At 43.7% G+C, this 23,648-nt stretch overlaps 1 protein-coding gene across 1 annotated transcript in view; it reads right to left on the bottom strand.

Annotated features, from left to right (window-relative positions):
- Nucleotides 1-6,612: 6,612 nt before the first annotated feature.
- The window catches only part of mctp1a (multiple C2 domains, transmembrane 1a), a 296,725-nt gene continuing 279,689 nt past the window's right edge, over nucleotides 6,613-23,648 (bottom strand). The window contains exons 17-20 of the mRNA XM_080433064.1: nucleotides 23,445-23,554; nucleotides 22,426-22,535; nucleotides 21,648-21,745; nucleotides 6,613-6,924 (exon numbers count right to left, since the gene is read on the bottom strand). Coding sequence (XP_080289190.1) covers nucleotides 6,853-6,924; nucleotides 21,648-21,745; nucleotides 22,426-22,535; nucleotides 23,445-23,554 — 390 coding nt within the window. The 3' untranslated portion in view covers nucleotides 6,613-6,852. The remainder of the gene's footprint in view (nucleotides 6,925-21,647; nucleotides 21,746-22,425; nucleotides 22,536-23,444; nucleotides 23,555-23,648) is intronic.

Raw genomic sequence — 23,648 nt, 5'->3', positions numbered from 1 at the left:
ATAGCCCTATAAATAGGACCATAACTTAAAAAAAAACATAAATTTGTTTTTTTTAAGTTATGGTTTCTTCCATCACTTCTTCCATCACTTCTTCCATCACTGTGATGACCACTGTGACCACACCGCCCACTTCACACTGGGTGTGATTTTTTTAAACATTTTTGTATTTGTATACAATCTGTATGGTAGAGTATGTTAATACAATATAGCTCATGTAATTGGGGTGGTTGTATTTCGTCTCCCGGCTCTGCTATTGAGAAATTTAGATTGTGTCAAAGGTCATGTCTCACCTAAAAACAGGATCTGACGCGAATTTTGACCTGGCGGTCAAAATTCAATTTATCCCCCGAGCAAGTAAGCAGGCTCTATTAGCTCAATGGTAAAAATGTCAGCACTCGCGGAGGAAGCCGGGTTCAAATCTGGGGTAGAAGAGGAAAGTTACATAGTGCCGCTTTAAGTGGTTACAAATTGATTTAAAATAGTGAAAATAGAAGGCTCACATGTGAGCTTGTAGATCTGCTATTTTCACTACTTTTATGCCACACTCAGTGACGACGTGTTTTTTTGGGTCATCGTACCATATTTTTGAACAAAAATTAGACACAAATCAAGATGATAAAAAATATTTAATATTTCTCACAGTTTTTCCTCTTTTTTTTTCTAAAATAAGCAACATACACATCAGGTGCATTTTTTTGTATATATATTTGAGACAGTAATGTACAACCCCCCAACCCCCCTCCCTGATGCCCCCCTCCCACCCCACCCCCGTCCTGGAATGCCATTGGTCACACAATCAGGCATAATGAAGATGATGTCACAGGCAGGCAACATTGCACAGGCGAGAACCAGTGGTGTAAAGTAACTAGGTATATTTACTTCAGTATCTGTACTTAAGTACAATGTTTTGGTTTTTTGTACTTTACTTGCGTATTTCAAATTTCCAATACTTTTACTTCTCCACTACGATCTCGGATCCAAATATTGTACTTTTACTCCACTACATTTATTTGAAAACTTTAGTTACTGGTTACTTTGCGGATATAAATTATTACGTTATAAAACATACATTAACCACTTTAGCCCTATATACTTTAAGTACATTTGGATAGTGACCAATACTTTTGTACTTTTATTCAAGTAATTTTTTTATTCCGGACTTTTACTTGTAACAGAGTACTTCTTCATTGCAGTTTTGATACTTTTACTTAAGTAAAGAATTTGAGTACTTTTTCCACCACTGGCATCAGATGTATGAGAATGGCATACACACACATACACCTACTGTACAAACACCATCAACACCACATCATTGGGCAGGCATACAGTATAAAATAGATCCAGAGATAAACAAAGTCAGCTATGTACAATAGATTTACCGTTCAGAAAAATAAATAGCCACGGTTTAACATGGTGAAAATAAAAAAGTGCCTTTTCTTTTCCCTTTTATATCCGTCGTCCTGATACATTCTTTATTCTTTTTCATATACCGTGCGTGTGCGTGTGTGTGTGTGTGTGTGTGTGTGTGTGTGTGTGTAATTTTCAATATAATCTATATTTTCATCATCCAAAATAGAAACACTTTGGTTTGCTTGCAAACGTAACAAAAACATTGATCAAAATGTAAAAAATAAAATAAAATAGAAGATTGAATGAGTGAGCATTTAGATGCAAAGACGACATGAGTGTAAAATGATTCCTCATACAGTAGCATGAGTGTAAAATGATTCCTCATACAGTAGCAGACACATATTCACATATTCAAACACACCCTTCAGGCAGTTGTCTAAAAGACATTGTTCAAGAGCCACAGCCAAGTGTGGTGAGGTTTTGGTGGTGGTGGGGTGGGTGTGTGTGTGTGTGTGTGTGGGGGGGGTGTAATAATGAGTATTGCTACCCTTTTAAGGTAGTGGTTCTCAAATATTTTCTTGTCAAGGACCCCCCCAAATTGTATTGTAATGTATTTGGCCGCAGACCCCCATCTGATTTTTTTTTTGCCAGGGACACTCATGATTTGTCAAGACTCCCCGGACCCCACTTTGAGAACCACTATTGTAAGGGACAGACTTTTATTGTCGTTTGAGTGGATTCCTCCCCGAGAAACCCTTTTAATGGCTCTCAGTCAGACAGTCAGACAGACAGACAGACAGACAGACAGACGTTCGAAGATGGAGGAGGCAGCGCTGCCTGTGATCTTTCAGCAGATGCTCAGGGGGAGGGGCCTCAGGAGACCCCTCCCCTCAGACAGGGTCGTAACCCGGCTCTCTGACGAATGAGGGAAGAGTCGGACGGACGGACACACGCACACAAACACTGGTCTCCTCAGAGTGCCTTGTCATACAGTGCCTGGTGGTTGCACATCTCTCTCTCTCTCTCTGGTTTGTATTACTATACTTGTGAGGACATCAATGTTTTAGGATTATACCAAATTTATGAATGCCATATATATTTTTTAAAGTTGCAATTCTTTTTACCGCAAGCCTAAAGACGAAAAATAGCCGATCTACAAGTGTACACATGCACACACACACACAGATCGGCTTGTAGATCGGCTATTTTTCATGATACCAGCGCGCAACTAAGTTTAAATCACTAATCCCTAAACCTAACTTCTAAATGTCTAATAATCCTAACCGCCAACCTGAATCTTTTTTCTAATTGTAAATGTATCTCTGAAAATCATTTTTTACAAACTATATTTTTTTCTTGTGAGGACCAGGAAAATTGTCCTCTCAAAATGTCTATTTCTCTTATTATATCCTTGAGGGGACATTTGGTCCTCACCAGTAGTGTAAAGTAACTAAGAACATTTACTCAAGTGCTGTACTTGAGGTATTTTTTTTAACTTTACTGGGTTATTTCCAATTTTCGGTACTTTTACTCCACTACAATTATTGGAAAACTTGAGTCACTAGTTACTTTGTAGATTTTGATTAGTTTTACAAAACATACATTAACCACTTCAGCCCTATATACATTTCATTTCATTTTCATTTGAACTTGTAAAATGGGACATTCTACATAATGAGTAGGCCTACTTTCTACTTTTGGTACTTTATGTACATTTTGATTCCAATACTTTTGTACTTTTACTCAGGTGAATTTTTTATTCCGGACTTTTACTTCAGAGTATTTCTACAGTATTGATACTTTTACTTAAGTAAAAAATGTGAGTACTTTTTCCACCACTGATAGTAATACAAATAATAATAATACACACACGCACGCACGCACGCATGCACACCAGTCTATAGCTAGAGGGGTTCCTGTATGTCTTGACGCGGTGCAACCAACCTTGGGAAAAAGCAACGTCTTCTTGTCTGATTGCATGCACGTGCGTACACATGGCACACACACACATACACACACACACACACACACACACACACACACACACACACACACACGCGCGCGCGCGTGCAACCAAAAAATAAATAGAGATGCACGTTACGTACACACGGCCCATGTCTCTGGAAACACACAGATCAAAGTTGAGCTGCGGGACAAGAGGCGGGGTGGATGGGGAGGACATGACGCCTGGGGGCACACACAACATCACAGAGGCTATGTGTGCGCGCGTGCATGTGTATGCGCGTGTGTGTGTGTGTCTGTGTGTGTGTGTGCGCGCGTGTGTGTCTGAGTGTCTGTACGCGCGTGTGTGTGTGTGTGTGCGCGCACGCGCATGTGTGTGCATAGGAAGACAAGGGCTGTCTGTCTGTCTGTCTGTCTGTCTGTCTGTCTGTCTGTCTGTCCTTAACCCATTAAGACCGGGAATCATCATTTTACACTTTGGCTGTTCAAAAATAGCAGATCTACAAGCTCATAGCGCTGCTATTTTCAAAATATTTGAAAATGTGTGCAAATCTGTGAATATGGTTTAAAAGCATTTTTAACCCTAATCTTTGCTTCTGGGTGGGGGGGGGGTCCCTGGAACCAAATATTTTTAGATGGGGGGGGGGGGGGGGGGGTTGTCCATGGCGGCCAAATACATAATTTTGAGGGTCCTTGCCAATTATGAAAAAGTTTTTGAGAACCACTGATATTATAGCAACATTTTTATTTTATTTTAGCAACACGTTTTTTTTGTTGGGATTTAGAGGACATTTGTAGAATCGGCTTCAGCTCTTAACACATTGCATGCCAGTCGCGTAGATCTACGCGAACCTATTTAAAGCCGCAGCGTGCCAGTCGCGTAGATCTACGCGAACCGCCGATTCCCATGTTAAGTGCCCCAGGTGCACTTTCCGAATTTTTTTGATCCATTTCCGTTTCCGGTTTCCGGTCGGAAACGGAATTATTCGGGTTCCGGTTTTTTCGATCGTATCCGCTTCCTGTCTGGGATCCTGTTTAAAACTCGATTTTCTCTGGTTGTTGTTTTTCTCCTCGCTGATCACTGTTTACCGTTGATCGGCTGTAGCTTCAAGATGGCGGCACGGATTTGGAAACTGTTTTCGCTCGCCGTTTCTCACGGATCCGCTGTGTGTTTAGAACCAAATGAACGCGCACTTTTAACTTATTTAGCGAGGTCTGTGGCGACATGAAAAAAACTAAAAAACAACAATAAAACGCTGGCACTGGTGAGTACATTATGAGATTAAACTCTGGCATGGAATGTGTTAATGTGGGTTAAGCAGTGTTTCTCAAAAAAAATTGTTGTTTATCTTGTTGTTTGATTACCTTTAGTTCAGAATGGCGTCGTAATGGCAGATTTTACAGTTGGTTGCATGTTGAAAATAGCTGATCTACAAGCTCACAACGCGTCGCAGCACGACGCGTTGTGAGCTTGTAGATCTGCTATTTTCAGAGCGCAACACCCGAGCGCAACCAAAAATAAAATGACTTGTCTTTTAGTTCTACTGGATCTCTTCTCCACTAGTCCCTCACTAACATTATAGTCTAGTTTTAATTTGTTGACGAAAATTGTCAATATATTTAGTCTTAGTTTTAGTCATCATAGCTTAGTTTCTATTTAGTTTGTATTTAGTTTTCCTCAGTGAAAAAAGTCAAAGAAATGTTTTCGTCATAGTTTTAGTCGACGGAATCAACACTGCCCTATACGTAACTATACCTTTCAATCCGGGATCCCCTTTAGGGGTAGTTGTTGCTATAAACAGTATATAGCAACATACATTTGTTGGACATTTTTTAAGAAATATTTGAAGTTTTTCAGATAAGCGTTTTTAGAATCAGCCTCAGGTCTAAATGGGTTAAGTGGTTAAAAGTGGCTAAAACTACACTACATTCATCTGTAGCGTTTTAGTAGGCTAATCACGAGAGGCTCTGGTGCGTCGTGGTGACACCAGCTGTGTGTTGTTGTGCTAGTACGTACCACCAGGATGTCCTCTGTTCCTCCCCTCCAGTGATTATGCCTGATGATTATGTTTATGTAACCCTAGCCCCCCAAATGTTGTCTTGGAAAGCCCCTAGACTCATGCTTGTGTGTCCAACAGTTTGATTGTGTCGTTGTGTTGACAGCAAAGTTATCGTACACACCCCAAAAAAGAAAAGAAAAACTATAATAATGGAAGAACAAGGCTGCTATTGAGCTAAAAAACAATGAAGTGAAAAAGATTTGGAAATAGGTTAGGTATCTCTCTCAGTGCAGTGCTGTGTTTAATCATATCTGGAGGCTAACGCAGGCTAATTGCTAATCAGCTGGGGCCCGGGCTGAACTGGAAATGGAACCCAGCACGACTTGCCAGGGAATACGACATAATTTCCACGCCCGAGAGGGGAAAAACAACAAGAATGTAAAACATATTGTTTTATTATTACTATATATAATACTAAACTAATTTATTCTATGTAGAACAGGTGTAGCTTGCAGAAGAAAAAAAAAAAACAACTCTGCGTTGTTAGCTCGTAGATCAGCTGTTGTCAGCAACAACAAGACAGTATGGAGTATGAATCATTGTCGGGCAGAATCCTCGTATCTCCATGTTTAGAAAAACATTTATCATTTTCTTTCATAAATTAATGCCCTATACTTCATCAAACAAGAGTGTCGCACAAAAGTAGTGAAATTAGCAGATCTGCTATTTTCATTGTTATTTAAAAGAATTATAATAATTTAAAAAAAAATATTGGTTTTGGAGATATGAGGTTTTCACCCGACATCGACGAAATAACTGTACTTAAGGCTGGTCTGTTTGACAGACGTGGGTGTGGTCGATGTGTGTTCTGGTTAATCAGTGGCCAGTGGGGGATGTTCTGTAAAGAAACCCTCGCATCTCTCACAACGAAGAACTCAAACTCGATTCATCGTTGTCGCGCGTGAAAAATAGCCAGCCTACAAGCTCACGACGCAGTAAAAAAAAAGGTTTACGTCTTCCATCCATCCATCCATCCATCTCACCTTCCCGCCCGCCATTAAAATAAATCAAAAGCATAATCGTTGCTGTCGGGCAGAAACCTCTTATCTCCATATTATAACTTTTTGTGTTTTTTCGTAGATCTGCTACTTTTGCCATTTTAGAATCTGAATCCTGAAAAAGTTACAGTTTTGGACATTCCACCCGACAGAGATAATATTCTGAATGATGACAACAACAACATAATTCTCATTCTCTTTCCCCCACCCCCCCTTTTTCTTTTTGTTACAATAATTACACTTCAGCAGTCTGCAGCACTGTACATCCAGTATAAATTAATAAAAAAAATATAAATAAATAAATACAGACGAAAGAGATATAAATAGAAAGAGAAACAGGTTGATAACCAAAAAGCTGGTCTCAGACCAGCGTTCATGCTCTTTGTCCTCTGTTGTCCGGCGATAAGAACGAGAGAATAAAAGAGGAGAGGAAGAAGAGAGGAAGAGGAGAGGAGAGGAGTTGGTGGGTGCAGTCCTCTATACTACCCCAGGGTGTTTTTCTTCCTTTTATTTGGACTGGGATTGGGATCTTGTTTCAGCTCTCGGTACTGCACCTGTTAAAACACACACACACACACACACACACGCACACACGCACGCACGCACGCACACACGCACACACGCACACACGCACACGCACACGCACACGCGCACACACACACACGCACACACGTGTGTATTACAATATTTGTGAGGACACCAATATTTTAGGATGCCATTTCTACGATTTTCTACTGTTTGTTGTACTATTTGTTTTACCCTGACCCCAAAAGTCGGAAATAGTAGATCTACAAGCTCACAACGTGCCGCGCTGCGACGTGTTGTGTGCTTGTAGATCTACTATTTTCGGGGCAGGACATGTGGCCACGCAAACTAAGTATACTGTAAATCAGGCATAAAAACTCCCACACTAACCCCCCTAAAACTGACCTCTAAATGTTTAATCCTAACCTGAATCTTCTTTTTCCCCCAAAAATCTTTATTAACCATAAAACAACCATTTCTCTTGTGAGGAGGACCCAGGAAAATTCTCCTCACAAACATGTCTATTTTGGAAATTGAACCATGCACTATACTTGTGGGACCATTACATTTTGTCCCTCGCAAGTATAGCAATGCACGTACACACTACACACACACACACACACACACACACACAGGTCAGGTGGAGAGAGCAGAGGATGCTGGAATAGAAACGCTGAACCCTCCAGAGAGCCCCGCACACGCACACACACACACACACACACACACACACACACACACACACACACACACACACACACACACACACACACACAGCTCCAGAGAGCCTCGGTGTCCAGCTGTGTGGAACCGTGGCCTCGGGGAGGGGATTATACACTGATTACACGCAAACGCACACAAATACACACACACACATGTACGTGTGTGTGTGTGTCTGCGCACGCACGTGTGTCAATAGTGGACTCACGTAACACATAAGAGATATGTACACTCGTACGTATGCAAGGCAATACACATCTGTGTGTTCACATTGCTTATACGCGCGCACACACACACACACACACACACACACACACACACACACACACACACACACACACACACACACACACACACACACACACACACACACACACACACACACACACACACACACACACACACACACACACACACACACACACACACACACACACAGCTGCAGAGGAGCGGCCAGGGGGGGAAAGGATCACACAAACAAACAGAGAACAGGGCAAAGGCTCATGGGAAATCTTGGAAAGACTACAGAGTGGTCTCAGGGAGACAGAAGGTGGAAAACAGCTTTAACCCTTTCAACACCAAAATGGCAGCCTGGCTCTCTGCGGAGAGGAGAGCGGCATCATGAAGGAGACCAGAGCGATGTCTGTTTGTTTGTTTGGTTTGAAAATAAGCTCTTTGTCTCGTCAACCTGGAAGCCTGTCTTAAACACTTAAACCCTGTATACTACGTTGACTGGCATCCCCAACTATCTGATCTCCTCTTTCAGATCCCGGATGAGACCCCAAATATTTATTTCCCTCCATTTTCCCCCTCTATACCAAATCTAAAAACTCACGCCCATATAGGGATGTTATGGTTCAAGTTGTTAATATGTGGGATTATATTTCTAACTAATCAATAGAATCCCCCCCCCCCCACATCCTGACATTGTATGTACTGTAAATGTCTTGTTTTCGTATTGAAGGCCAAACTCCAGAACAACTGTGGAAAAGTGCTTAGAGTGATCTCTTTCTAAGATTTTCAATAAAAAATGTTCTCCAACAATTCATAAAAAAATCTAAATTCCATACAAAAATACATTAAAACGCGTTGTGAGCTTGCAGATTGGCTATTTTCACTGGTTTGGGTACCGGGAAGATATCAAGTTTCTCTTTTGGGTCACCTGGGCGAAACACCAAAGAAAGAGGGAGTCCCCTACTTACACAGCAAACTACAAGACCAAGCTCTGCATATAGGCAATGTCATCTGGAGGCAAAAGGTTGCATTTCTATGATTCTTCCAGTCATGGAACATCCCGGGAGCACAAAACATAAAACCAATACGTCAGTGAATAAGTCAGTGAAGATTGCATGACTATAGTATCCAACACCAAACACTTGAAAGTGTCTTTGTGTTGAACAGCATTTCCCCCCCAACAGAACGGGCTGCATTTTGTTATGATGGAGAACAGAGTCTAGACAGAATCCCCAATGAAACTGCTCTCTCTCCAGTGATGGCCGCTCATACACAACTACATCTAAATCACAACTAAATATTGTTTTCCTATAAAACATCAATTTCTCTTGAGACGACTAGTTATTATTGTCCTCACAAGGTCTTCTTTATTTCTCGAGAAATAAACAGTGTAGGGACATTTGGCCCTCACAAGTACATTGATAGAAGTACACACACATACATACACACACACACACACACACACACACACACACACACACACACACACACACACACACACACACACACACACACACACACACACACACACACACACACACACACACACACACACACACACACACACACACACACACAGCCGCTAGCCTACAGTAGATATAGACACAAGACAGACTAGTCACTGCCAAGCACTAGCCCCTCAATCAGAATAATAATAAAGAAAAGCCAGTCAGTCACAGCACCAAAGGCCCAGTCTCATGTCTGTCTGTCTGTCTGTCTGATCTCTCTCTGTGATACTCCAGAGAGGCAACAAACTGATCGTCAATCCGCGTGGTCTGTGGTGTGTCTGTCTGTGTGGTCTATCTATCTGTCTGTCTGTCTGTCTGTCTGTCTGTTGAGCAGTGATGTCTCTCAACGCCAGCTGAGAGACAGACATACAGAGAGAGAGAGCCTTCATCATCCATCTTCCACCGGTTACCAATGCTTCAAGCCAGAGTGGCACAATCCCCGGTAGCTCAACAAACACATGCACACACACACACACACACACACACACACACACACACACACACACACACACACACGCACGCACGCACGCACGCACGCACGCACGCACGCACGCACGCACGCACGCACACACACACGCGCGCACACACACACACTGGCGTAGCCCTATCCCTGCGTACCATTAAAAGTCCATACCCATCCACATCCACACAGCAGGGATTATTTGAGCCTCTCTCTCTGGGCGGTCGCCACCAGTGTCCCATAAAGGTGACTCAGGAGGCTGGTGAACAACACTACCAGTGACTCAGGGTTCAACACTCTCACCGTCCCCCTGCCTGCAGCCCTGGGCTTCACGAAGGCAAACTAACATATGACTGAATATGGCATCCGTTCACAGCTGTGCAAACACAGCAACCAGCTGACACCATGCAGGTTGACAATGAGTGTGAGAATTCAATGAGAGAGAGAGAGAGAGAGAGAGAGAGAGAGAGAGAGAGAGAGAGAGAGAGAGGAAGAAGTACTCAGATTTTTTTACTTAAACCACTAAAACACCAGCATCCGTATTGTGAGGAAAGCTTTTGCAATAAAATAGCCGATTGACAAGCTCACCACGCGTTAAGTTGTGACTTAGTTACTTTTCACCACTGAAAGAGAGAGAGAGAGAGAGAGAGAGAGAGAGAGAGAGAGAGAGAGAGATAGAGAGAGGAAAGGGCAGATTAAATCATTGGAGAAAATAAAGGAAGATGAGAAGCGATTGGGAGAAACAAGTGAGGAAGAGAGCAGTGGACAGAGGGGACAGAGGGTGATGACAAACTGTTCTTGGTCTGGGTCTGGGTGTGGATCCTTTTACAACCCGTCCTACTAAAGCAGAGATTGTTTATATCGTTGCTGTCGGGCAGAAACCTCAGAACCCCCCCCCCCCCCGTCCCCGTCTTCGACCGGGACACATGCCAAGTTTGAGGTCAATTTTGAAAAGGTACGCCCAACTTGATCACACTACAGTGTCACACAAAAGTACTAGATCCACAAGCTTGTATGTATATCAGCTATTTGTGCACGATACTGTCATAAAGCGATACAATGTTTCTTCCCGACAGCAAAGATATATGGCCCCATCTGCATGTGCGTGTGCGTGCGTGCGTGTAGGAGCTCTTGTTCCTGCACGTGCCTGGTGGGTGTGTGTGTCTACGCGTGTGCGTTTCATTGTGTGCGTTTAGGGGACCGTGACAGCCCTGGCACAATGCCCACATAAGATGGAGATCACCCGCGATGGCTGAGTCGAACGCACCAACGGAGTGTGGACGGATGAACGGTTTCATTCACTCACGAAACGACAAGGTGAGTGAAAGCACATCACACAGATGGAGAGAAAATGTTTACAGCCCTCGTTACAAGAAGACAATTATCTGGCTGCTCGCGGCCAAAAACCACCACCACAGAATCGGAATCAGCAGAAAATGTTATTCCCAAAGAAGCATGGCTGGGCTTATATGCACAAGGAATTGCGCTTTTGGGCAAGTTGCTGCAATGAAAACCCCGACGCAAAGCAATGAACGAATGCTCACATCCCGGGACAAATCCTACAAAGTACACACAGACACACCAGCACACCTCGCTCGTTAGCCCATTCAACCCGGGAACACATCTCTGTCATTTTAGTTTTTTTTTTGGCTATTAAAAAATAGCAGATATACAAGCTCACGAGTGCCGCGCTATGAGCTTGTAGATCTGCTATTTTTTTTTTATCTGGAAAATTTGTGCAAATCTTTGAATATATATATTTTAAAGCGAACTTTTTTAAATCAAATTTTTGCTGCTGGGGGGTCCCTGGAACAAAAGATTTTACAAATGTTCGCTTAAAAATATATATATTCAAAGATTTGCACACATTTTCCACGATTAAAAAAAAAAGTGCAGATCTACAAGCTACAGTATGAGCTTGTTTATCAGCAATTTTTGAATAGCCAAAGAAATCTAAAATGACAGAGATGCGTTCCCGGATTGAATGGGTTAGTGGAGGACAAGTCGCTGTGGTATTCCAACACTCTTTCAAACAGCAGACTAAACTAGACAGCCAGATGCACGACTCGTGTTTTTAGGTAATGTCACGCTGTAGGTGTAGGTGACACTCACAAAGAGTGTGCAGTCACCCCGATGCGTAGGTGAGAGGCGAGCGTACCAACGTACCGCAGTATACCACAACACTCACTAACAACCATCCACTTACTTTCACGTATACGGTACAACTTTGCTCTTCTTCGCTTACAGTTCATCACTTTAGTTAGAGCTAAAGTTAGAGAGCCCAAGTTGGATCCAAAAACTGGAACAGGCATCGTTGCATCCATAATGTATATGGGTTCACTGTTTTGCGCGGCGCACCGTTATTATTACAGGGCCAAACAGCTATAACAGCAAAAAAAGACGACAGCAATTTAAACCTGCCTTGACATTTATATCCGGACCAAAAAAAACACAAAACATATTTTCTTTGTAGGTACTGTATACATGCACAGAGAAAAAATAAATAAAGTTTGCATGTGTGGAGAAAGTAGTTTTGTTTGTTTTCTTTTCTCGTACAGAGCGGAGGGGGAACGGGGATCATGGAACAAAAGAAAGAGGAAGGGGAGGGGGTGGGGGGGAGAACAACAATAGCTCAATCAAACGATGGATTCTTTGTGCTGCCAGGCGAGAGATATGTCGGCTAAGCACCGTCACCACTTCAAACTCCACCTTCCGGGTGACAGGCCTGCCTAGGCGCTATACCCTTGGCTCACCCCCCCCGCCTAATAACACACACACGCGCACACGGACGCACACGGACGCGCACACACACACACACACACACACACACACACACACACACACACACACACACACACACACACACACACACACACACACACACACACACACACACACACACACACACACACACACATGCAATACACACTCTGTTAAGGGTACTCAAAAATGAGAGTACAGCAAAAGCTAGTTAAAGTAAAAAACTAAAAACTAAACAAATAAATACAAAAAAAAAAGAACGGGAATCTGGAGAGGCGAGGAGAAAGTGGGACGTTAGGAAAATGAAAGAAAGTGTAAGACGGTGAGAGGATAACATGTTGGTGGGTGTGTGGGGCGAGAGCTTCATGAGCTGTTTGCCACGGTACAGAGAGTCCGGAAGCTTAAAGGGATAGTTCACCCCCAAAAAGATTTTTTTTCTATCGATTAGTCACCCCATGGAGATTTGAATTCATGGATATGTTTTTGTTTTTGTCACATTCCTAAGCAAATAATATGATGACCGGCAGTGGTTCCGGTAGGAGACACAGTAGGTCATCAAATTATTGGCTTAGGAATGCGACAAAAACAAAATAATATCCATGAATTCGAGTCTCCATAGGGTGACTAATCGATAGAAAAAAAATCATTTTGGGGGTGAACTATCCCTTTAAGCTTCCGGGTGAACTTTCCCTTTAAAGACCTCATTGACAGGAGATGAGAGGCGTTGGTTAAAGTCCCTGCCCTGCTCAAGAGCTGCTCCTCAGAGCCTCTCTGATGATGATGATGATTTAGCAGTTTCTTACGGACACCGGACGGGGAAATGTCCCAGGACTCTCTCTGTCACCCCACATTCCTCAGACAACCTTTGACAATAAGTCTTCACGGCAGACAGACAGACAGACAGACAGACAGACAGACAGACAGACAGACAGACAGACAGACAGACAGTCAGACAGACAGACAGACAGACAGACAGGGCCCAAGAGAGAGAGAAGAGGTTGCGACGACGAGGAGCAAGAAAAAGGCAAACAAGTGAATAAATAAACGTTGGCGTCAGGGAAAACGCAGAGAGCATCATTTTAATGATACTACACTATTCTGTTTCAGGCTCTGTGCGAGAGGAAGGCACAAAACCCCTAGCTGCTGGTTTCATCTTGTGGTGTGACGCCTAACCTAGAGTAAGGGTTATTAAACACACACACACACACACACACACACACACACGCACGCACGCACACACACACACACACACACACGCACACACACACACACACTCACACACACGCACACACACAGATCGAAGTATTCAGCACTCATGTCTCTTGTTGGGGAGAGAGAAAAAGCATGTCAAGGTGACATAAGCTGCAAAACAGAGCAGATAGAAAAACCCACGACGTAGTGCGGAAAAAAAGTTTTTTTCCCCCAACCGTTAGTTTGCTGTGCCTGGTGCTGCTGCGGTGCACTGCTGAATGGTGACTAATTGGCCGCTCGCAGTGAAATGTTTAAATTTGTCACAAGAGCAGCGAGAGGAGAGGGGAGGGAAGGACAAAAGGAGGGAGGGAGGAAGAGGAGAGGGGGGCGGGCACTGTCTTCACATTAAGAGAGGGATGAGGTGAGTGATGGCGTCTGGCAAAGTTTCAACCTCTAACTACCCTGCCCGCCTTTGACCTTTTCCGACCCCTCTAGTGTCCGATCAGAGCCCTGCGTCCTCGATGTAAAAACGGGCACTCGAAAAGTGAACCTCCTCCCCCACCCCACCCCCCAGCTCCCTGATGTCCATTAGCCAACCTCGGCCAAATTGGAATCTATGTCTATTTTCGTAACCGGAAAAAAGGAGGAGGGTGTTGAACTTGCTACTTTACCACCCCACCATAAAGGCCCACTTGGCATGCTAATTGCCTTGGCCCTACTTATGCAGTCCCCCTAGCTTCACGCCGGCTAATGGCGTCGTAAAACATGCTAGCACATCGACATGTCCCGAAAAACGCCAGGTAGGGAATACTTAGCGCGCTTGTAATGACGCTCCGTTTTGGCCTCGTTTAAACAGGGGGGGGGACATGAAGGATTACCCCACCAACCAGCACCGTAAAGATAGCATATCGTGTCTGTCGGGTGGAAACCTCACAAGTCCAAAAAACTGTTACTTTTCAGGATTCAAAAACAGCTAAAGTAGCAGATCTACAAGCTCAAAACGTGTCGCAGAAACCCCATATATCTCCATGTTTTAACTTTTTTGTGTTTTCTTTTTGTGAATTAGAGGGATAGTTCACCCCCAAAATGACTTGTTTTCTATCGATTAGTCACCCCACGGAGACTTGAATTCATGGATTTTGTTTTGTTTTTGTGGCATTCCTAAGCCAATAACTTGATGACTAGCGGACCGGTAAGGCAGCGATTCCGGTAGGAGACACAAAGGAGACTCTCAGTGTCTCCTACCGGAACCAAATCAAATGATTGGCTCAGGAATGCGACAAAAACAAAACAAATATCCACAAATTCAAGTCTCCATGGGATGACTAATCGATAGGAAAATAAGTCATTTTGGGGGTGAACTATCCCTTCAATTTACGAAAAAAAACACCAAAAGTTAAAACACATGGAGATAAGAGGTTTCTGCCCTGTGAGCGATGATATACCCCTCGGTGTAAAACCACTATCACAAGTGGGCTACAGCTATCACACTCACACTCACACGCACGCCCACACACACACATACACACGCGCGCGCACACGCACACAGACCAGTCATTAACATTAGGGTTTATGGGGATCATAAAGACTTAGGAAAACTGACCAGCTGGTAAAACAGGTAACTGTACGTGTCCGTGTACTTGTCTCTCTGACTGTGTGCCATTAGCCAGCACACCCGCTACGGAGTTTGGCTCTTAAAAAAAAAAAAAAAAACACACTGAGGGGCTCGACGGTGCTCGTAGTAGTAGAGTACTAGGGGCCCCGCCGGTGTCAGGGAGCTGGAGAGCAAGGGGTTTACAAGGGGCCCCCGCTCTCTGACAGGGGGCTTCTGTTAAACATTGATGAAGGGATCGGAAGGGAGACCCAGGTGGCTGCCTTGTGGCAGAGGGCCCGACCGCCCCCCCCCACTCCCGAGGTTACTGAGAGAGAAGGCCAAAAAATTATAAAATAGCAGTTACAGCAGTGGTTCACAAACATTTTCATGTCAAGGACCACAACATTAATATGTATAAGGCCCAACAGAACCCACCCACGTTTGAAAAGATTTTGTGCCAGGGACCCCAATAAGAGAGGATATTATTAGATTAACAGTTCTACTGTCTTTACTGTATAGCTGGAGATAATATATAATTATGTATACACATAGCAACATCAACAGTGGTTTAGAACAATGATCAAAAATGTCATGTTTTTTTTTGCATCTGCTATTTTGTAACATTATTTTTTGAAAAATCTTGAAAATGTTTGAAAGTTTTTTAATCATTTAGAATGTTTTATCACAAATCTTCTCTTCTGAGAGGGTCCCCGGCAACAAAACATTTTCAGATGGGAGGGTCCGCGGCCAAATACATGGCATTTGTCTTACCCCGCTCTTAATGGGTTAAGACAAGCGCTTACACATTATGATGTGAATAGATCATCTTGCTTGGTGCTCCCTGAAACCCCCCTCAATGTCCCCCCCGCCCCCCCCCCACACACACAGACACTTTGAGAACCGGCGCATTACAGCATGGTGGTGGGGGGGTGGGGGGGGAAATGGCGAGGGTCCAACAGTGGTTCCACACAGTGACACAGTGGGTCTGGGCAGCAGAGCAGCAGTACGGAGCGCATGATGGACTGTGGTGCAGCATGGCTGCCCTTTGTATATAAAGTCATTAGAACCTCATCAGTTCTGGCTCCTACGAAGCACCTCCAAACCACGCGGAACACTCGCCTTGCCCCGGCACACCTCACGCACGCACGCACGCACGCACACACACACACCTCACACACACACCTCACACACACACACACACACACACACACACACACACACACACACACACACACACACACACACACACACACACACACACACACACACACACACACACACACACACACACACACACACACACACACACACACCGCTGGGAAACAGGCGTGTGTGTGTGTTAGGTCACACCAGGGCCCTGAAATAGCATTACATTAGTCATCTACAGTGTCAGCGATAGCGTGCCCCCTGAGCGGGCTGCCAGTGGGTGCCGTGGACACACACACACACACACACACACACACACACACACTGATGATGCGGGGGGAGGTGTGTGTGTGTGTGTGTGTGTGTGTGTGTGGCTCCATTTGGACCCTAGCACCTCTCCACCGTGACACGGCTCTGTGCCCCCCCCCCCTCTAGGGGCCGACGGTCTCCCCCCACGGGGCAAACCTGACCCAGAACGGCAGGCGGGAGGCATGGCGATGGGGGTGAACCCACCACCGGAGGCAGCGGCGAGGCGAGCGAGACGCACGACGGAGCGGAACGTTCTGGAACTCCGTTTTTAGCACAAAAACGTCCTCCTGGCGGCGGAGGTACAGTTAGCTCCCCGCGGGACTCACCTCTGAACGCAGACACGTAGATCAGGGGGAAAAAAGGTTTTTTAGTTATTTTATTTGTGGCATGTGTTTTAGCCCGAGTCCCAATTTCTATTTCCTCTATTCTCTGGTGATATTCTTAGATATGTTTGTTCAATGCCGTGAACTTGTTTTTTTTTTCTTTTTTCTTCTCCTAGTGCTGCACTTTTTCCAATACATTCTCATGCCTTTTACCCGTCATATTTTTCCAATTGGTCAGTTACCTTCCCCCCCCCCCCCCCGCACCATTCTCAAGCCCTATTCGTCAAATTTTGTCACTTGGTCAGGTACTTGGTCAGGTAATTTTCGAATGTATAAAATGTACAAAAATCTTTTGAAAATAGTAGATCTACAAGCTCACAATGCATCGCATCGCGACACATTGTGAGCTTGTAGATCGGCTAAGTAACTAGTAACTTAAGTTTTCAAATAATTGTAGTGGAGTAAGTAAGTAAGTAAGTACAATATTTGCCTCTGAGATGTAGTGGAGTACAAGTAAGTACTGAAAACTGGAAATACTCCAGTAAAGTAAAAAATACTCCAAAATTGTACTTGAGTAAATGTACTTAGTTACTTTACACCACTGGACGGAATGAACATGACATATAGCGTCCGGTATGCAACTCGGACATGTTCTCAATGTCTTTAACTTGTTTTCCATGTTTTTAACAACTTTCAACTTGCCGTACCAATATTTGGGGGCATGTCATTATAGGTGAACATTCTCCAAATATTCACACCGACACACTTTCAGATCGTTGTCACTCAGGCTCCTGGCGGGTAAAAGACCATAAGAATGAGTGTCACTGAAGATTTTTTTCTCCTCCCGATTTATGAAAATCCCCACTCAAACCCATCCATCCCTTCACACTCTATACTTATACACCTCCACACACACACACACACACACACACACACACACACACACACACACACACACACACACACACACACACACACACACACACACACACACACACCTGCAAACCTGTCACTAAGACCTGCCAACAATCATCCTTCCAACAGCTGCAGCGATAAGGACATTAACATACAGTAGCAACTTTACAGTAGCGTTACAGTAGTTGTTACAGGAGCTCTTCCAGCTATGTCTGCCCCCCCCCTCCCCCCAGCCAGTATAGAGCCCTCATTAGGGGCCTCATAAAGGCCGGGTACCTGCCAGCCCGGGGCCCCTCTCTCTCTCTCTGGGTCTCCGGCCCCTGCAGCCTCCAGGTGTGTGGAGGAACAGCGGCGGAAACCTCTTATCTCCATGTTTTAAGTTTTTGTGTTTTTCCTCGTAAATGTAATGCCCCTACTTAATCATACTACAGCTTGTAGATCTGCTACTTTTTGATGTCTTTGAATTTGAATCCTGAAAAGTAGCAGTAATCTTCCTTACAGTAAGTCAAAGTGCAAAAAGTAAAAAAAAAGTCAAGCGTAATGAACCATTTCAGAATCATTATATAACATGTTATTGGACTATGGATTATGGACTGTTCGATTATTGATCATTAACCACTTGAGCCCCATTTTATACTTAAAAAATGTAAAAGGCTATTTAAAAAAAATGGCCCATCTGCAAGACAATCTGCAAGCGCAAAAAGCATTGCATTGTGACACGATTTGAGCTTGTACTGTAGATCGGCTATTTTAGAAACATGGTCATAGGTAAACATGGTTTACCTATGATCCTAGATTACTGAGGCACTACACTAAATTACTCTGGATTAAGACAATCTGCTAAATGCCCAAATTGTAATTTGTATTGTATAGTGTAAGGTGGCTTGGTTTCACCAGAGCGGGGGCTGCAGGCCTGCATGGGCTCATTTGGGGCTGATGGAGGCTACCTGCCTGGCTGGCTGGCTGCTACCGCTGTAGCAAGGAGCCCTGCGCTGTTCCGGGCCCCTGCTACCGCTATAGGTAGCATGCAGGGGCCCGGAACAGGCACAGGGCCATAAAACCACACGGGGGATGTGGTGGGCAGGGAGGGAGGGAGCGAGGGAGCAGGGATGGGGGGGAGTGGAGGGAGTAGGGGGGTAGGTAAAGGTGGTGGTGTGGGTGAGGGTGGGGGCTAGTGGGAATTACGACCCAGTAAAGATGAAAGAGGTCGCGGGCAAAAGCGGGGCGATCAAAGACGAAGTGTGTCGGCGGGACCGGTGTGCCGTTGGTTCGGAATCAGGGGCCCCTGGTTCAAGTACAGCCAGCTACAATGTGTGTGTGTTGCATTTTGTACAATGTGGCTTAGCGACCACAAGTGGACAACACTGTAGTCTGGTAACACAACAACACACAAACCCACGCCTGGTAACACAACAACTTTCACAAGCTGCCACTTATTGCATTTTAAGCAGCCCCCTTGTCCGGCACATTGGAGAGCTCACACACACACACACACACACACACACACACACACACACACACACACACACACACACACACACACACACACACACACACACACACACACACACACACACACACACACACACACACACACACACACACACACACACACACACACACACACACACACGGCACACCTAGGGTTTACCTAACGAAGAGCCTATGCTCTCCTAAGCCACAGAGTTAATCTGATCTCACGGTTAATGTAGAAGCAAGCGGCATGAGGCTGCTTAACTGTTGCTTTACACTCCTGTCCTAATGAATAACACAGCTAACAGTGAGCGTGTGTGTGTGTGTGTGTGTGTGTGTGTGTGTGTGTGTGTGTGTGTGTGTGTGTGTGTGTGTGTGTGTGTGTGTGTGTGTGTGTGTGTGTGTGTGTGTGTGTGTGGATTTTACTATACTTGTGAAGACCAAAGTGGTGGAAAGTAACTAAGTACATGTAGTGTACTGCAGTTAAGTTCAATTTTCAGGTACTTTTACTTTACTGGAGCATTTACGATTTTCGATTTTCTTTTATATTGGACTTTTTACTCCACAAAAATTATTTAAAAAATTTAGTTACTAGTTACTTTGTAGATTTTGCGTATTATTACATATCATACATCAACCACTTCGGCCCTATTTAACCTTTGGATATTTGAAAAAAGCCGATCTACAAGCTCACAATGCTGCCATTTTTCTAAAGATTTCTAGACATTTTAGACAAACGATCTGATGAATGTCATGAATCTGTACTTAAGTACAGATTCTGAGGATCTGTACTTTACTTGAGTATTAGATGTTTTTTGTTACTTATTACTCTTACTTGAGTACATTTCCAAGACAAATATTTTACTTTTACTCAAGTACATTTCTAGGAGGGCTGTAAAGTACTGAGTACTTTTAGGTTGGCTGTTTTTTTTTTTTTTTTTCCTAAAATGCAATTGGCCACAATTCTGCTCTCACACTAGCCGTGTTTCTGGCTTCTGTTTACTCCTACTTTTACTTTCACAGTACTTGTACCTTAAGTATTAAAAAAATATATGTACTTTTAATTTTTCAAAGCATGTACTTTTGAATACTTGAGCATATTTAAAAGCAATGACTTTTTTAGTCTTACTAACATTTAGACTAAGCTACTTTTACTTGTGGTGGAGTAACTTTGACCAGGAGTATCTGTGATCTAAGCACTGGGGTCGAGTACTTGTCCACCTCTGAAAATCACTGTCTTAAAATGTTGACGTCCTCACAAGTATAGTAATACAAACATGTGCGTGCGTGAGTGCGGCTATGTGTGTGTATGTGTGTGTGTGTGTGCGTTTGCGTGTGCGTGTGCGTGCGTGCGTGTGTGTGTGTGTGCGTGCGTGTGCGTGTGACAGTGTATGGAGTCAATCAGCCCACATAAAACCAGGCACTAAACTCACATAACCTTGTTATCTCATTACCTAGCCCCAGAACTGTGGTGGGGAAGTGAATTAGATCAGGAAGCTATTAATAAGAACAACATAAGACAGGATTTTCGGAGCATTAGTCGGAACATAACAACGTTGAGGGGCTAGCTGCTAGTCCCATTGCGTGTACACGGGGCCATCGTGATGGGGTTGAGCGCACGCACGCACACACGCGCACACACACACACACACACACACCCACACACACACAGCTTTTTCTGTCTAAACAGGTAGTATAAAATCAAAATTACAGCACACATTTACAGCATATATTCTATTTTTTAATCCCCCATTTGAACCCTCAAAATTATATTTTTTAATTTTTATGGGTTGCGAGTAAATGACCCCTTTTTTGTGCCTTCATTAAAAAAAACACTAAACATATAATAGCTATATTTCAAAAGATTTAAAAAAGTTTCAACAAAAAAGAAAAATCACAACTTTTCATCAATTAAATGAATTCCGACATATTTCAAAAGTATTTCATGAATAAAATAAAATAAATCTAAATCTAAATAAGTTTAAGAAGTAGTGAAAATAGCATCTTGGGATAAAAAGTGTGGGAACCGCTGGTTTACATGAAAGGATATTTATATTTACATTTTGAAACATGACATGAATATATCCATTTTCTGTACATGGGATAAGACAGAGACACTGACCACTTGTACGTCCGAGGGCACTCTGGACAGGAAGTCTAGCAGCTCATTGTTGTCAATGGTGTACGGGTCTCGTAGCTTCTTGGTGAACTTGTTTACTCCTGGAGTGAGAGAGAGAGAGAGAGAGAGAGAGAGAGAGAGAGAGAGAGAGAGAGAGAGAGAGAGAGAGAGAGAGAGAGAGAGAGAGACGGGGAGGGAGACAGGTAGAGACAGGGAGTGAGACAGGTAGAGAGACAGAAAGTGAGAAAGATAGAGAAATGGACAGACAAGGAGAGGGTGTCAGAGAGAGAGAGAGAGAGAGAGAGAGAGAGAGAGAGAGAGAGAGAGAGAGAGAGAGAGAGAGAGAGAGAGAGAGAGAGAGAGAGACAGACGGCAAGAGTAGTAAGAACAGTAAGGCAGTGTTTCTCAAACTTTTTCATGTCAAGAACCCCCAAATTATGCATTTTGCCACAGACCCCATATGGACATATTTTGTGCCAGGGACCCCCCATACAAGATTTGTGTTGTTAAAATGTTTCAAAACAGCAACGACATATATTTGTCAATGTGTTGACAGACACTAGGTTTCAACATTTCAAGATTTAAGGGACACTTTCTGACCTGAACAAAACCAAACCCGGGGTAACAACCGCCTAGCGGCTAAGGCGCATACCACATATTGGTTCTAATGCGGTTGCGGGTTCGATCCCCGAGCCCGACGGCCCTTGCTGCGTGTCTCTCTCTACCTGTTTCCTGTCTCTCTCTACTACTGTCCAAATAAAGCCCCCAAAAAAAGACTCACCCCATATTAACACGATGTATCGTAGAGGTACGAAGTAAAGAGCGATGGTGGCCGCGCCCAGGCCCACGATGGCCAGCCAGCTCAGGAAAGGCACGGTCCAGTTAAATGCACTGCAAACACAATGACAAAAACAATGTTAGCAGTTTTATTTAAGGCTTAGTTTTGGCTTAGTTTTGATTAGTTTTCTATACACAATAATACAGTTACACTTATGTCTGCTTATGGCAAAACTAAATGTTGTATCGTATGCAATCTCTGTAAATAACAAGGTTAATACAGAGAGTAGGAATAACCCCCAAGTGTCCAGTCTATTATCCTTAATTCCCATTTATTCCCATGTACAGTATGCCCCTTTATTCTCATGGAAAGTTTTTAAATCCGAAGTTCAACAAGTTGGAAATATGCCAGCACAACACCTAGCACAGTGGTGTGACAGTGGTGGAAAAAGCAATACTGCAATGTAGAAATACTTGATACAAGTAAAAGTCCGGAATAAAAAATGTACACAAGTACAAATGTATTGGTATTAAAATATACTAAATGTACCAAAAGTTAAAGTACTCAATTGTTTGAAAATAGCCTATGTATAAAATAGGGATAAAGTGGTTAATGTATGTTTTATAATATAATAATTGACAATTGCAAAGTAACTAGTAACTAAAGTTTTCTAATAATGTTAGTGGAGTAAAAGTACAATATTTGCCTCTGAGATGTAGTGGAGTAGAAGTAAATGGAAATGCTCCAGTAAAGTAAAAATACCAAAACATTGTACTTTAGTACAGTACTTGAGTAGATGTACTTAGTTACACCACTGCAGACAGACAGACAGACAGACAGACAGACAGACAGACAGGATGTGTGTGTTTGTATGTCTCTCAGGTCTGGGTGTCACAGCGCTCAGTGAGACAGTGTATATAGTGGTGGTGCTAGCTGGCAAGGGGAAGCGTGGGCACCCATGGCACCCTGGCACCGCCTCAAACTGATCCTCTGGAGAGGAGCAAAGCTTATGACTCACTCACTTCTTTATCCTCTCGCCATAGGAGGCCACATCATCCAGCGCGTTCTGCACACTGATGCACACGTCCTGAATGGCATACAACTTGTTCATGAAGCCCTTTCTCTCCGAATCCTGCAACAAACGGCACATTGGAGAGAGAGGAGAGGCAGAGAGTCAGGGAAACGGAGAGAGAGACAGAGAGAGAGAGAGAGAGAGAGAGAGAGAG

Source organism: Gymnoscopelus braueri, assembly GCF_963280865.1.
Source record: "Gymnoscopelus braueri genome assembly, chromosome: 7".
In the NCBI taxonomy this organism is placed as follows: Eukaryota; Metazoa; Chordata; class Actinopteri; order Myctophiformes; family Myctophidae; genus Gymnoscopelus; species Gymnoscopelus braueri.
This window is presented reverse-complemented; position numbering and strand designations above follow the sequence as displayed.